Source organism: Dromiciops gliroides, chromosome 2 (genome assembly GCF_019393635.1).
Source record: "Dromiciops gliroides isolate mDroGli1 chromosome 2, mDroGli1.pri, whole genome shotgun sequence".
Taxonomy (NCBI): Eukaryota; Metazoa; Chordata; class Mammalia; order Microbiotheria; family Microbiotheriidae; genus Dromiciops; species Dromiciops gliroides.
Genome location: NC_057862.1, coordinates 470,224,987 through 470,241,056, shown reverse-complemented (window position 1 = coordinate 470,241,056; position 16,070 = coordinate 470,224,987). Strand labels below are relative to the sequence as shown.

The 16,070-nt window shown below is 39.4% G+C and overlaps 1 protein-coding gene across 4 annotated transcripts in view; it reads right to left on the bottom strand.

Moving 5' to 3' along the window:
* DRC1 (dynein regulatory complex subunit 1) overlaps positions 1-14,831 on the bottom strand; it is a 52,612-nt gene extending 37,781 nt beyond the window's left edge. For all 4 annotated transcript variants that reach the window (XR_006354919.1, XM_043986705.1, XM_043986708.1 and 1 more), the window contains exons 1-4: positions 14,613-14,831; positions 7,932-8,019; positions 2,165-2,277; positions 237-420 (exon numbers count right to left, since the gene is read on the bottom strand). Coding sequence is in view for 3 of the 4 variants with exons in the window: in XM_043986705.1 (XP_043842640.1) it covers positions 237-420; positions 2,165-2,277; positions 7,932-8,019; positions 14,613-14,752 (525 nt within the window). In the remaining variant the exon portion in view is untranslated. The remainder of the gene's footprint in view (positions 1-236; positions 421-2,164; positions 2,278-7,931; positions 8,020-14,612) is intronic.
* Between the last annotated feature and the right edge of the window lie 1,239 nt (positions 14,832-16,070).

The window sequence follows — 16,070 nt, the reverse complement described above, 5'->3', positions numbered from 1 at the left end:
ATATGTATAACTGATATCTAATTGCTTGCTTCCTCAAGGAGAGGGGTAATGGTGGGAGGGAGAAAGAGAATTTGGAACTTGAAAATTTTTTAAATAATTGTTACATTTTTTTTTACATTCAAGTAGAAAATATTTACTGAAATAAGTATTTTTTAAAGAATAATGATTTTCCTCTTCCAAGTCAGCACCATGCCCCACCCTGATTCCACCCCGGTTTTGCAATATTAAATTCTTGCCTGTTGTAAATCACTAATAAGCTTGTTCTTCTCCTCTATCAGCATGGCACAATGTTGCTGCTGCCCGTTGAGTAAGTCCCACAGTTCTTGGGGAATCCTCTTGAATTTACTCTCTTTCCACTTTGCAGTGATGTCATAAAACTTGTCCTGACTGGTCTTGACTTCATTCTCCAGCTTTTCCACTCTGCAAACACAAATGATGCAATCCAAGGCACTGCCTAGATATTCTGATAAACTAGTTGGGGGGTGCTTTAGAGTTTTGCTTGGATTTGTTGGATCAGTGAAGGAAAGAGATAGGGAGAAGGTCTTGATTATTCGGGGAACAATACAAATTAGGTGTGGATACTGGAGTGTGCATGATATAGTTGAGAGATATGAAAGGATCCCAGGATCCTTATGCTATTCATGGAAACATTTGTCTTTTCTTCTCAATAAGACTGTCAGCTTCTAATTCTCACCAACAAAAATTAAACAGTTTCAGAAATAGAAATGATGGTAACCATGAAGGAAAGTAGTCACTGTCTCAGAATTTTGATAGAGAGTAACTAGTTGCCTTTCATGAGCTCAAGACACCAGACCATATGAATTATAGTCCCTGAGGTTCTTTAAGAAATGGAAGATGTGATTGCTGAGCAATCAATGGTATCTGAAATGTGGAGAACAGAAGAGATGTCACAGGAATGGAGAAGGGCAAATATCCTGATGTTTAAAGGGGCCAAGGGGCAGGTGGCTCAGTGGATAAAGCACTAGCCTTGGATTCAGGAGGACCTGAGTTCAAATGTGGCCTCAGACACTTGACACTTACTAGTTGTGTGACCTTGGACAAGTTACTTAACCCTCATTGCCCCGCAAAAAATAAATAAATAAATTGTAGGCCAATGAGTTTTACTTGGATTCCTGGTAGAATTGTTATAAAAGGGATGATTGATGAGTATCTAAAAAAAGAAGCATTAATCACAAAGGGTCAACTTGGCTTCATCAAGGATAAGTTATGCCAAACCAATCGTATATAGAGTTACTATACTGGTAGAATAGGGGTATGCTATAGAGTTAAAGAAGACCAATAAAAGCATTTGACAAAGTCTCTTCTACTTTCCTTTTGTAAAAGATGGAAAAATATGGCCTACACAATGGTGCAGTTAGAAGAATTCAGAATTAATTCAATGTCTGAACCCAAAAAGTATTTGTCAATGGTTTAATATCAACTTGAAGAGAGATCCCCAGTGGAATGTCTCAAGGATCAGTCCTTGAGTCCTTGGTCTTATGTTACTTAATATTTTTATCAATGACTTGGATGAAGGCATAAGTGAAATACTTATCAAACTGAAGATAACTCAAAGTGAGGAAGGATAATTAACATGACAAAGTCAAGTTCTAAGAAGACCCTAAGAGGTTAGAATGGTAGGCCAAATTTAATAAGATGAAATTTGAAAGTATCCCTTCCTGAACTATTTCAAAAAATCATCTTCACAAGCAGGTCTGACTAGACAGCAGTAAATCTGTAAAGGATCTGGAAGTTTTAGTAGACCACAAGCTCAATGAATCAAAATTGCAATATGCCAGCCAACAGGTCTTTATATTTGATCTGCAAAGTCAATGGTAAAATAGCTAATAGGTGTTAAGAGGCAACATTTGAACTCACATCATCCTAATTCTAAGATCAGTCTTCTATCCACTATAGCATGCTACCTCTCAGTCAAGCATATAACATGTGCCTAATAAATACTTTTTAAATTTGTTCTCTTCTAAAAATATGAAACTACTACCAGATCTAGTGGTAATTCCTAAAAAACTAACATCAGACAGGAGTGGGGAGACTAATACATTGGGTGAAGTCCTGACAATAACAATTTTAAAGAATTTGGCAACCTTTAGAAGAGAGAAATATGTTTGTGCCCTCAAGGCACCAGGGCAGTGGAGTTCCTTACCTCTGACGCTTTACTTCATCTTCATCTACCCTCCTGTGAGTCTCCCTGATGTCAGCAGCAACTTGGATGTTTGTCACCAGCTCAGTGCCACAGAGCAGCAGCTTAGACAACCTCTGGAAACAGAAAACAGAAGAGATAAAACCAGACTTCTAGAATATGATTCACACACGAGCCACAGGTGCCTCAAGAGGGCAGATTTCAGCTTGAATGACTAAGGATAGATGCTGTGCAAAAATGGAATGAGCTACTTCTGAAAGTAATAAAGTCATTTTCCCCCTGTCCCCAATAGAAATGCTCAAGAAGAGGCTAGATGAACATCTTCAGGGGCTGTTTGAGAAGGTAAGAGCTGGTCTAGACAATCTCTGAGGATTTTCTCAGCTCTGAAATGTTGTGGTTCTAGATTCAGTAGAGAATGGAAAAAGGCTCCTTCTCTATTTCCTCAAGAGATGAAAAGCAACTGTGAGGCTTTTATGACTAACCTTTATTTAGTAGAGGCAGCAGGGCATAGTGGAGAGAGAGCCAGCCTTGAAGCCCAGGAGACCTGGGTTCAAGTCTTGTCTTTGATACACACTGGCTGGGTGACCCTGGGCAAGTCAGTGTTCTAGGCAACTCTCTAAGACTACAAATTACAGAAGAGTAGTAATCTGCCATGTTAGAGGGCTTTCCTCACCCAGGAGTCCCTTGTGCCAAGGAAATCACCACTTTAGTCCATTTCCCTCTTTCTATTTAGTATAAATCTCTCCAAACCAGTAAAAAGAGATCAAAGGATCATAGATTTAGAGTTAGATGGGGCTATAGACACCATTGAGGTCAATCTCCTTGTCTTATTGATGAAATCTAAAGCTCAGAGATATTAATCGACTTGCCCAAGGTCACACAACCAGTAGGTGTTAGAGAGAGGACTTTAGTTCAGTACACACTTCACTACAGGGAAGAGAAGGAAGAGCAACGACAGCACAGTACTTCTAAACACTCCAACTCAGGCCTCCTATGGCAGGATTTCCTTACCTCCAGACAAACTGTTTTCACATACATGAAAAAGAAGTAGCCTAGTCCCTATAGACATAATATTCATTTATTAAATCTTTCTTAAATACCATGATTTTTTTTGCCAACGTTCTATTTCACACTCAAATGATTTAAGTTCCATAGTTCCTAGAACAACAACATAGCTCAAAGCTATGGTGCCTCTAGGCACCAATACTTCACCATTGAGGCAAATCTTTGGCACACCTCCCTACACTAACAAAAGCCTTGTATAATTAGAATCATGAACTAAGAGGAAAAGGACACAATTCTGTGGGCCACAGACTCTGTCAAAGAGCAATTACCATTCTATATTAGTATTAACAGCATTTGTCCTGAGTCCTATTTTTACCTCTCTGACAACTCTTTTATCCCACACTACACCTGGAATTTCACCCTTTATTGCCCATCTAAAAACTTTCACTGTGGAACAACATAATGATATCATCCACCATTCCCTCCTCCTTTGACAAAAATGTGACCCTTTTTCTTGCCAAGGGTAACCTACACCTCTATGTGTATTTTTTTCACTCCTTTTCTTTAGTTTATGTATTTATTTTTAAAATAATGAACATTTTTATTTAAAGTTTTGAGTTTCAAATTTTATCCCTCCTTCCCTCCCTTCCCTCCACGCCCCCCAGGCAGTAAGCAATCAGATATAGGTTATACATGTGCAATTATGTAAAACATTACCATATTAGTCATTTTGTAGAAGAAAACTTGAATAAAAGAACAAAAATGAAAGAAAGTGAAAAACAGCACGCTTTAGTCTGCGTTCAATCAATGTCAGTTCTTTCTTTGGAGGTGGACAATATGCTTCATCATTAGTCCTTTGGGATTGTCTTGGATCATTGTATTACTAAGAATATTTAAGTCATTCAAGTTCTTCATCAAACAATATTGCTGTCTCTGTGCACAGCGTTCTCTTGGTTCTGCTCACTTCACGATACATCAGTTCATACAAATCTTTCCAGGCCTTTCCAAAATCATCCTGTTATTTCTTATAGCACAATAATAATCTATCACCATCATATACCACAGCTTATTTAGCCATTCCCAAATTGATGGTCATTCCTTTGATTTCAAATTCTTAACCACTACAAAAAGAGCTGCTATAAATATTTTTGTACAAATAGATCTTTTTTCTCTTTTGGGGGGATGTCTTTGGGATATAAACTTAGTGGTTATGTGTATTCTTTTTAAATCATAAATGTATTTTATTATTTTCTACTTACATGTAGAGATACTTTTCAACATTTGTTTTTATAAGATTTTTAGTTCCAAATTTTTCTCCCTCCACCCTCCCCAAGACAGCAAGCAATCTGATATAGGTTATATATGTACATTAAACATATTTCTGCATTAGTCATGCTGTGAAAGAAGAATCAGAACAAAAGGGAAAACTTCAAAAGAGAAAAACAAAAAAAAGTAGAAACAGTATGATTCAATCTGCTTCTAGATTCCAGAGTTCTTTTTTTCCGGATTTGGGGAGCTTTGGAACTATCTTGGACCATTCATTGTATTGCTGAGAAGAGTCAAATCTATCACGGTTGATCAACACACAATGATGCTGATACTGTGGTTACATGTATTCTTGATCCTATCCTCTCCAGGCTCTTCCAACAGATTGCCCACATTGTCATCCCCACTTCTAATTTTTAATCTCTCCCTATTTACTGGTTCTTTTCCTACTACCTACAAACACTCCCATGTCTTTCCCATCCTTGAAAAACCCTCACTCAATCCATCCATTCTTGCTATCTATCTTTATATCTCTTCCCGTTTGTGGCTTATTTCCTTGAAAAAGCCATCTACATTCAGTGCCTTCCCTTTCTTTCCTCTTACTCTCTTCTAAATTCCAGGCAATCTAGCTTCCAAACTCATCTTTTTTTTTTTTTTGGTAGTATTGTATTTTATTTTCCAATTATATGCAAAGATCATTTTCAACATTCATTTTTGTAAGATTTTGAGTTCCAAATTTTTCTCTCTCCTTCCCTTCCCCAGGATGGCAAGCAAATATAGGTATATATATATACACACACACATATATACATATACACATATACATATGTATATATGTGTATATACACATACATATATGTATATACACATACATATATACATGCATGTTATACATATTTCCATATTTGTAAAATAAAGTGAAAATAGTATACTCCAAACTGATCTTTCAACAGAAATTGCCCAAGTCAAAGTTACCAGTGATCTCTTAATTGCCAGATCTATGGCCTTTTCTCAGCCTTCATCCTTTCTGACCTCTTCAGCGCTCAACATCATTGACCACCTCTTCTTGCATATTTTTTCTTCTAGGGGTTTTTATGACACTGTTCTCTCTCCCAATTCTCCTGTCTGACTGCTCCTCAATTTGTTCTGCTTGATTTTCATCCATATCCCACCCCCCTAAATCTAGGTATTCCCTCATGCTCTCCTTAGGTATTCTTCTCTTTTCTCTCTATAATCTCTCACTTGGTGCTATCATCAGCTTCTATGGGTTTAATTATCATTTCTAGGGGCAGCTAGGTAGCACAGTGAATAAAGCACAGGCCCTGGATCCAGGAGGACCTGAGTTCAAATTGGCCGCAGACACTTGACACTTACTAGCTGTGTGACCCTGGGCAAGTCACTTAACCCTCATTTCCCTGCCCCCCCCAAATATCATTTCTACACTAGTGACTCTTGGATCTATGTGTCCAGCCCCATTCTGAGCTCCAGTCCTGCATCACCAGTTGTCTATTAGATATTCCAAACTGGATGCCCCATACACAACATATACTCACCATATCCAAAATAGAACTCAATATTCTACTCCCCTGGAGGAAAAGAACTACCCTTCTTCTAAACTTTCCTATTACTGTAGGGGGGCCACCACTCATGTTCAAACCTCAGTATCATCCCCAATTCTCACTCTCCCCCACCCCACGTATTTAATCAATTGCCAAACCTTAAAATTTCTATTTCTGCAACATCTTTCCTTCTCCCCATATACCCCTACTTCAGGCCCTCATCATCCTTCACCTGGATAATTGCCTCCTTTTAATCGGCCTCCCTATCTCAAGTATCACCAACTCCAGTCTATTTTCCACCAACTGTCAAAGTGATTTTCCTAGAATGTAGGTCTGACCATGTTACCCTCCCTAACTCGATAAAGTCCAATGGTTCCATTGTACCTCTAGGATCAAATTTCTCTTCTGTTTGGCTTTTAAAGCCCTTCCCAACATGACCCCAACTTACTTGTCTTATTGAAAATTACTTCCTGTTACATACTCTGTAGCCTAGTTAAAATGATCTTACTGTTGTTCCTTATGCAAAACATCTTCTGACTCCGACCTTTGAACTGACCATTTCTGTAAAATGTCCTCCCTCCATTTCTTATCCCCTCATGTACTTCTCCCACTTCTTAGGATCTTCAACTTCCTTCAAGACTTTGCTCATATGTTACCTTCTACATGAAGACTTTTTCAATCCCCACCCCGCCACCCTCTATTGCCATCTCTGCCCAAATCACCCATCTATTTTGTGTGATTTTGTGTGTGATTATATGTGGGTGTGTATACTCATATATGCCTACATAGATACCTGTTGCCTCCCCTAATAGCATATAAGCTTTTTGAGGACAGGGACTGTTTTACTTTTGACTTTGTATCTCCAGAACCTAGCACAGTGCCTTACATATAGCAGATGCTTAATAAATGCTTCCTGATTGATTGCCAGGGAAAGTTAATCAATCAACAACAACAACAAAAAATGACGATGTCTAACAACAAGCTATGTTAGGTATTACTGAAGATAAAAAGAAGTACCTGCCTTCAAAGGACTTACAATCTTACTGAGAGACAAGACACACACATACCACATCAAAAGTGAAATGATAAGTGGTGTGTAAGTCCCAAATGGGTGGTACTGACAAATGGTACTGATTAGTAGGAAAGGAATTCAGGAGAGCGAGAATGGATAGAAAGCTGAGACTTGAAATAGGATCTAATGTAATGGATAGGATTTGGAAGGACAAAGATAGGGGAAAGAACATTCCAGGCAAGGTACATGGCATGAGCAAAGACTCAGAAACAGACATAAAGGAGCAGCTAGGTGGCACAGTGGATAAAGCACTGACCCTGGATTCAGGAGGACCTGAGTTAAAATCTGGCCTCAGACTCTTGACATTTACTAGCTGTGTGACCCTGGGCAAGTCACTCAACCCTCATTGCCCCACAAAAAAATAAAATTCAAAAAAAAAGAAAGAAAAGAAAAAAGAAAATACTGTATTGAGAGATGATGGAAATTCTTTCAACTTAAGAGCTCTCAGACCAGGAAAGCTCTAGTCTAGTACCAATTTAAGACAGAGAAATGGACCAGTTTGTCTATAGAGATCCCTTTCAGTATTATAGTTAAAATTTAAAAACAGCTATTAAGAATCCAAGAAGAGGGGCAGCTAGGTGGCCCAGTGGATAAAGCACCAGCCTTGGCTGGATTCAGGAGGACCTGAGTTCAAATCTAGCCTCAGACACTTGGAACTTGCTAGCTGTGTGACCCTAAACAAGTCACTTAACCCTCATTACCCTGCCAAAAAAAAAAAAGGTAAAAAACTAACTAAATAAATAAATGAAAGAATAGCCTCTTTAAAAAAAAAAAAAAAAAGAAAAAAAAAAGAAATCCAAGAAGAGGTTAGGCTTGGTGGCTTTACAGAACTATCATAAATCACATTCTTTTGCTACCCAGTCCTCACCAGTCTGCTTTCTTCCTTCTGTTTGAAGCTCTTGGACTGGTCTTCCTCACTCTCCTTCTTTCGATCTAGAGACTCTCCAAGTGCTTCCCTAGAATGAAAAAAAAAAAATGGAGAAACAAAATCATTGTTCTGCAACAGTGAGGAACTCAATTTCAAAGGAGAACGTGAAAATTCTACAGCCTTTGACAAATGCAAGGATAGGTATTTGCCTTCTAAATTTGGGGAAATTGGCATCATTTCATGTGCCGGTTTCTTCTTCTTTCACTGAAAAAGACCTAGGTTCAAATCCCACCTCTGACACTTACTGTGTGACTAGTGACCAAGTCATTAAGACTCCATTTCTTCAACTGGAAATTGGGGAGAATAATGCATTTAGTACCTACTTTATAAGGTTGTTGTAAACCATGCTCAATGCCATTTCTATTAGGGAGCTGGCCCATTCTTGCTTGAATGTATAAATAAAGGCCTTTGATACTTCTCTAACACTGAGTTCCAGAAATTTTTAAATGGGGTTTACCACAATTTTGTTTCTCACAGATTCATTTTAAGTTACCTGCCCTTTAATATCAATTTTATTAAAATCTAAGTTAGTTTCCATATATTTATGTCAGTCTCTAAATACTGTTTCCCATTTTATTCCTTATCAGAACCATTTGCATTGTCACAACTTTGTCTTGAGAGCATTCAATCATCATTTTGGGGCCAGCTTCCCAGTCATTATTTTAAAGCTTTGGGTCTTACCTAAAGCTCTCTTTGAATTCTTAAAAAAACCAAAAAACAAAAAACAACCCTCTCTGTCAAAGTACTTGATTTACAAAAGGCAGATAACCAGGAAGACCTGGATCACTCTATATTCATGTTTAGGCTCCATTTAGATGTCATTGCTCCTTGACTCTTTCTCCTCTATTTCCTCTATTTTCAAATAAGCTCAGGCCTCCCTCATGGAAAAATCTTTGTTTCACCCTATTACTCCCTCTAACTACTATCCTATTCTTTCTTCCACTGCAGGATGACTCTGGTGGGTGGGTCTATACCTTCAGCCTCTATTCCCTTATCTCCTGTTTTAACCTTAATCCATTATAATCTGGTTGCTATCTCCAGAACTTCTAAAACTACTCTCTTGAATGACCTTCTCATTTTCAAGTCCAACATCTTTTTTCTCTTTATTATCATGGATCTAGCTAAAATATTTGGTATTGTTGATAACTCTTGTGTGCTCTCCTACCACCTCTCCGACTGAATTACCTCAGTTCCTTCTTTTTCCTACTGCCTCCCCAACTGTGAGCATTCCCATCCTCTTGTTTATCTGCTCTTTGACACAAAAAGAATTTATGTATTCTCATAGCTTCAATTGTCTTTTCTAAACCTATGACTCAAATATCTCCACTCTTAAGTATTTAACTGTATACTGGACATTTCCACTTGAACATGTCCTATTATATCAAACTCAGCATGTCTAAAACTGCAAATAGGTTTAGTTATTCCCTTTCCAATGTCCTAGCTCTGTTGTCAGTGGCAAAATCATCTAATTCAACTTATCACCTAGAGTTAGAGACCTAAATTAGAGTCATCTTTTTTTTTCTCTTTTTTTAGAGTCTCTTTTTAAAAAATTTTCCTAAATCTAGTGACTAGACAGTTATCAAGTCCTTACTCTTCCTTTGAAATGTTTCTTGAGGGGACAGCTAGGTAGTGCAGTGGATAAAGCACTGGCCCTGAATTCAGGAGGACCTGAGTTCAAATCCAACCTCAGACACTTGACACTTACTAGCTGTGTGACCCTGGGCAAGTCACTTAGCCCTCACTGCCCTGCCCTCTCAAAAAAAAAAAAAATGTTTCTTGAAAGTCAAGTCAGCAAGCACTTACTATGCATCAGGCATTGTACAAATTCAAAAAAAAAAAAGGACAAAAAACAATTCCTGACCTGAACATGCAAACAACTAGGTACAAACAAGATGAATACAGGATACATTGGAGATAATCACAGAGGGAAAATATTAGAATTAAAGAGGGCTGAGTGGGGCAGATAGGTGGCACAGTAGATAAAGCACCTACCCTGGATTCAGGAAGACCTGAGTTCAAATCTGGCCTCACACACTTGACACTAGCTGTGTGACCCTAGGCAAGTCATTTAACCCTAATTGTCCCCCCCCCCCCAAAAAAAAGAGGACTGAGAAAGATTTCTTGCAAAAGGTGAGATTTTAGCTGAGACTTGAAGGAAGCCAAGGGATACAGGAAGCAGAGTTGACCAGGGAGTGCATTGCAGGTATGGGGGGGATTCTAGCATTCCTGGAGAAATGTAGAGTTGGGAAATGAAGTGTCACTTGAGAGAAACAGCAAGGACACCAGAGTTACTGGAAAAAATGTATAATGCCCCTGTCCCAGAGGGGCTCTGGCAGTTCCCTAGAAAGCCACAGGACTCTGATACATGACTTCTGATTGAGAGACCTTTGACATTGTGAAGAGTGGTCATGAAGGAAATGTGATTCCTGATTGGCTAAGAGACCTCCGATTCCATTGCATACAGTTTATTTGAAGGAGAAGTGAGTTTGAGACAGGAGAAGAGGCAAGGTATAAATTGTGAATGGTGGACAGGAAACTTCCCTGAAGCCCTAAGTGAAGAAAGCTACCCTACCCTGGGCATGTCCCATGATCCCCTGCACCTGACCCCAGAGATTGCTAAGAAAGGATTTCTTGGGTGAAATTCTCTCCTTGCATGAACTGGGATTTCATTTTGCTCCTGAGTTGAAAAATCTATTCACTTTTATGTATTTTATCATCTCAACTAATATGTATAGTTTCCCCCAATTTGTTTTATGATTGTTTGATTAAATCTGTTTATTCACTATTTATGATTGTCTTTTGTATAACAAGCATTTGGTTGAAGAGAGTTAAGATGAACAAGAATATTCTAACTGCCTCCTTACCTTTTGAAGTGACCGAGGAAATTGGTTTTTATCCTGAACCTCTAAAGACTACAACTATCTGGTGTGTAAAAGACATAACTCTAGGCCACTGAGCACCCAGCCACAGCCCTTCTCCAGCTCTACCCAAAGGTGAATATCACAGTATCCATGGATACTCTTAGTCATGACATAATGAAAACAGCACTGGACTTGGAATCCAAAGATCTGGGTTTGAATGCTGACTCTGTTACTTACTGTCAACATGGCTAGAAACAAGTGAGTTAATCTCTTAGTTTCCTCCTCTATCAAATGGGAATCCTTTGTTATACAGATTAATAGTACAGATAATAGAAAACCCAAGAGTAAATGAGCTCTTCCTCTCAGAATCAAAAATTTGAATTAGCCACCCCCCAGGATTGTTGAGAAAAACATACAAATCTAAATCAAATTGCTGGCCTTCTCAAGGAAGGGGAAGTGGTGGGAGGAAGGAGGAGAATTTGGAATTCAAAAATTTTTAAATATTGTTTAAAAAATTTTTACATGTAAGTGAGAAATACTTAACAAAATAAATAAAAAGAATTTAAAAATAAAAATAGCATATATAATGACAATATAAATGAATTAATAAAAGACAGTTGAACCCTAAGTAACAGATCAATGAAAGTCCTACAGAAAAAATAATGAAATACATATCCTTCTTGTATTGGGCAGTTAGGTGATACAGTAGATAGAGTGGTAGGACTGGAGTCAAGAAGACTCACCTTCATGAATTCAAATATGACCTCAGACACTTACTAGTTCTGCAACCCTGAGCAAATTATTTAATCCTGTTTGCCTCAGTTTCCTCATTTGTAAAATGTGATGGATGATTAATTGAATACATATTTTATTCCAATCAGTAGTAATCAGTTTGATATGATTCCATAAGGAGTCATATCACTTGTTTAATCATAGGAAACTAACTAGAGGAACTCCACCTTTGTCTTTGCCTTGTTATGGTGACCAAGTGTGGCAGAGGGGACTCAATGACATGGAAAGTCCCCCAGCTATTTTTTTGCCCCACCATCCCTCATCATCCTTCTATTGCCTAACATGGGGAGATGACCATGAGCACTTGACCAACAAGTGGACCTGTTTGCTGGCCTGTGGCCTGACTGTCTACCCACACATTGGCTCATGTAGATGTTTCAACATGTTTATCACCACAGTCCATGGGTCTGCTCGTCAGCTTAGTAGGACCTCCTGAAAAGTCAAGACAGCTCTGTCAAGGTCTGTTCATCAGCTTGTTTGTCAACCAGTGAGATTCTGTCTCCAATATCAGATATTTTTATAGATGTCATTATTGGTCGGTTATAGATTGGAGTGGAACACACAGGGACCAAATAATTCAAGCATACAACCACTGCAGGAATCCTGTCTACAACATATCAGATACCTGGTCACCCAGTCTTCCTTGAAAGACCGTCAGTGAGCTGAAACCTGCTATTTTCTAATGAAGCCCATTCCCCTCTTTAGTTTTGGGTTCATTGTAAAGAAAGCTATCTGACTCTTTGCCTCTTACATCCATTTCTTCTAGTTCTGCCTTGTATTGCTTAAAGAGAACAAGTCTATTTCCTTTCCCACATGACAGTTTATTATTGATTATTATGTTCCCCTATCCTCTTAAGACAATCTTCTTCTCTCCTCTATGATTAAGAATCCTCAATTCCTTCATCATTTCTAGGACCTTTATCTAGGTCGATTTTCTCTAAATGCTGTCCAGGTTATCAAATTATTCTTCATATTGTCTTCTTGAACTAAATATCATGCCCCAAATGACATGGCAGAGTGCCATGGAGACTATCACAGCCTAAGGACTGGACACCATAGCTCTCCTAATGCAACCAAAGATTGAAATTCTCTTTCTTTCTTTCTTTTTTGGTGAGGCAATTGGGGTTAAGTGACATGCCCAGGGTCACACAGCTAGTAAGTGTCAAATGTCTGAGGCCGGATTTGAACTCAGGTACTCCTGACTCCAGGGCCGGTGCTCTATCCACTGTGCCACCTAGCTGCCCCTCACTTTCTTTACACTGAACTTGCCCTGTACTGTAAGAGTAGTACTGAGTCCATCTAATAGGAGCTTGATAAGCCATATAATAATAGACAATGATTATATATTTTATGATTTGCAAAGAACCTTAAATATATCCTTTTATTTGATCCTCACAATCATTATTATTCCCAGGTCCCATGAGGAACCTGAATTGAGAAGATCACATGGCTAGTTAAATACATGAAGTAGGATTTGAACTCAGATTTTCATGCCTCCAAGCCAGTATGCTATTGACTATACCAGATAGCTGTCTTCAAATAAGAACATGTTTTGAATTCTCTAATACACTGACAAAGAGGCAATGAGATCACCAGGGCAGCAAATTCACCATCAGCAATACATCTAGGAAGCAAAGGTGCAAATTCTAGGCACAATCAAAGACCATACATAATCCTACATACCAAGCACTCCGGAGGTAAAGTTCTATGATGTGACCCCTCCTAAATAGGACATCTTTTCTCAGTGTTGCTCCAGTCAGAAACAAGGGAGGGCATAAACCTGCCTGCTTTAAGTTTTCCCTAAAAACAACCAGATTCCGGTTACATCTTGGCTGATGCAACAATTCCTGAGGGAACAATTTCTGAGGAAGGATTTGTTTTTTAATTTTCCCCAGGTTTGTTAGAGAACTGCAGTTTCTTCAACCATCTAGTTAGTACAAAGCCATTGAGTATTCCTTCCTTAATCATTAAGTGCCAATAGTTCAAAGTAGACCGGAATGTGCCCTTAGGGGAATATAAAAACAAACGAGACAGTTTTTGCCCTCAAGAAATTTATAACACAATATATAGAAAAAATCCATAGATTTTTATATCGATACATAGATAATACAAATTAGAATATGTGCAGAAGAATAACAAAATTCATGAAATTAAATGACCAAGGGGAAGCTAGGTGGCGCAGTGGATAGAGCACCAGCCCTGGATTCAGGAGCACCTGAGTTCAAATCCGACCTCAGACACTTGACACTTACTGTGTGACCTTGGGCAAATCACTTAACCCCAATTGTCTCACCAGAGAGAGAGAGAGAGAGAGAGAGAGAGAGAGAGAGAGAGAGAGAGAGAGAGAGAGAGAGAGAGAAGAGAATAATTGACCAAGAAATTCTGGAAGAGGGGAGGGGCATCAGGGAGGCTTCTCGGATATGGGGAATTTAAATTTGGCTTTCTTGGATGTCAGAACACCCCAACCCCAGGCACATTTGGAAATGGGGAGGGAGAACGGAGACAGGCATTTCAGTCTGAGCAAAAGCATGGCCAGGAATGCTTTCATTTACTGGAACTGAAAGTTAAGAACAAATCCTTTTCCTTAATCAGACCCATGGCACCTGTTAAAAAGTTAGGTGTAGTAATTAATCACTTGGGATTTAGAATGCCTGCCTAACTCCCTTTGTTAATTTTCCTTTCCATCTCTTGGATGTGTATTGCAGCGCCAGGCCTGGGAAGCATGAGAATTTAATTCAAATCCCGCCTCTGACATAATCTGGCTGTGCGACTCTCAGCAAGGCACTTTAACTGCAGAGCAGACTTTGATCTGCATTGGTGGAGGGCTTTTCAGCACTAGAACGCCCTACAGTGACGAAATCACAGAACCATTCCAATCCTTTTGTTTTCCGCCCTGGTCTCTCCCAGGATCCCCTTTCTGCCCCAAACTGGCCCTATCTATGCCCGCCACATCCCGCTGTTCCCTCACCGCCTCCGTGCTTCCTGGCGTGCCGCGATGCGGAGGCGCCGAGCCTGGATCCGCTCCTGAGGGTCATCCGAGTTCACGGATGGCTCCTTAATACGAGGGGCTAAAGTCTCCTCTTCTTCCTCTTCCACGAGCAAGTTCATGGCTACAGCTCCTAACTTCTTGCCTCCTCAATCGGGTCTCAGCTCCAGCAATCCAGCCCTCGTTGCTAGGAACGCGTAACCAGGGCGATGGGTCTGGCTGCGCGCGCAACTGCTCACCAGGCTCCACCCCCTTGCTCAAAACTCGAGGACCTTGTTTAAGCATCCTTCTGTCTTAACCTGTCCACATCACGCTACCCCTATATTCTAGTGTGATTCTCTGCAGAGTTCCTGTTACATTATGATTAGTAGTGGTGTTAGTAGTGGTAGTAATACCACCACCACCACTACTACTATTCCAGACCTGGAATTTCATCCTTGTAGAGAACTCCAGTTGGGGAAATTCCCTCCACTGATGGAGCTCAGCAACTTAATCTGCTAAGGACAGGTGGTTTATCACAATTACACCGTTGGTATGTGTCAGAGGCAAGATGTAGATCTTTCCTGATTCTAGAACCAACTCCTCTACACTTCCTGTACACTTCCTCTGACTAGTAGAGTTTTGAGGTTTGGAAAGCAATGGTTCATATGAGTGAATGAGCAATTTGCTATGTTCTTGGCACTGTGTTATATACTGAGGATACAAATACAAAAATGAAACAGTCCCTGCCCTCAAGAAGCTTACATTCTACTACAGTGCCTGGCACTTAGTAAGCATTTAATAATTGTTTTATCTATCTAATGGGGAAAACATCACTCACAGTGGAGTGGTTGTCAGGGAGAAGAGTTTTGATCTGGGAAGTCACAGGAATCATGAAGAGTCATACGATAATTTACTGTACTATCCTTTCCAAAAGTGGTGTTAATTTTACTACTGTTCCCAGAGAAAGAAGCAAAAGGGGAAGGGGTGGTATGTACAGAGGCAGGGCAGATGGCAAGATGTCTCAGTAGATATCTGTGAAACATAGTCTAGGTTGGTTAGATAAAATGGATTCGGTGAATATGCATTCATTCACCAATCAGGGCAGCTCAGCCAATGGGTGCAGTTTCAGGTTAAGTGACTAGACTAGACAGCCTAAATCACACAGTTTTTGTGTCCAAGGTGGGATTTGAACTCAGATTATTTTGTTGCAAGTTCAATACCCACTAATTTTGTGACCTCGAATTTACCAGTGTGGCTACTAGAATGCAGAATCCTTATAAGGAAGTAGGGAGTGTTGTCTTTAGTTTTGTCTTCCACACAGAAGACACTTAAATGTTTAATTGAATCTCTTTATTACCAAATCTGATAGCCTTTTTTCAATCCTTATCCTCTTTGACCTTTCTACAGTATTCTACACTTTGGACCACTGTGTTCTCCTGGATGCTTCTTCTCTCTCCT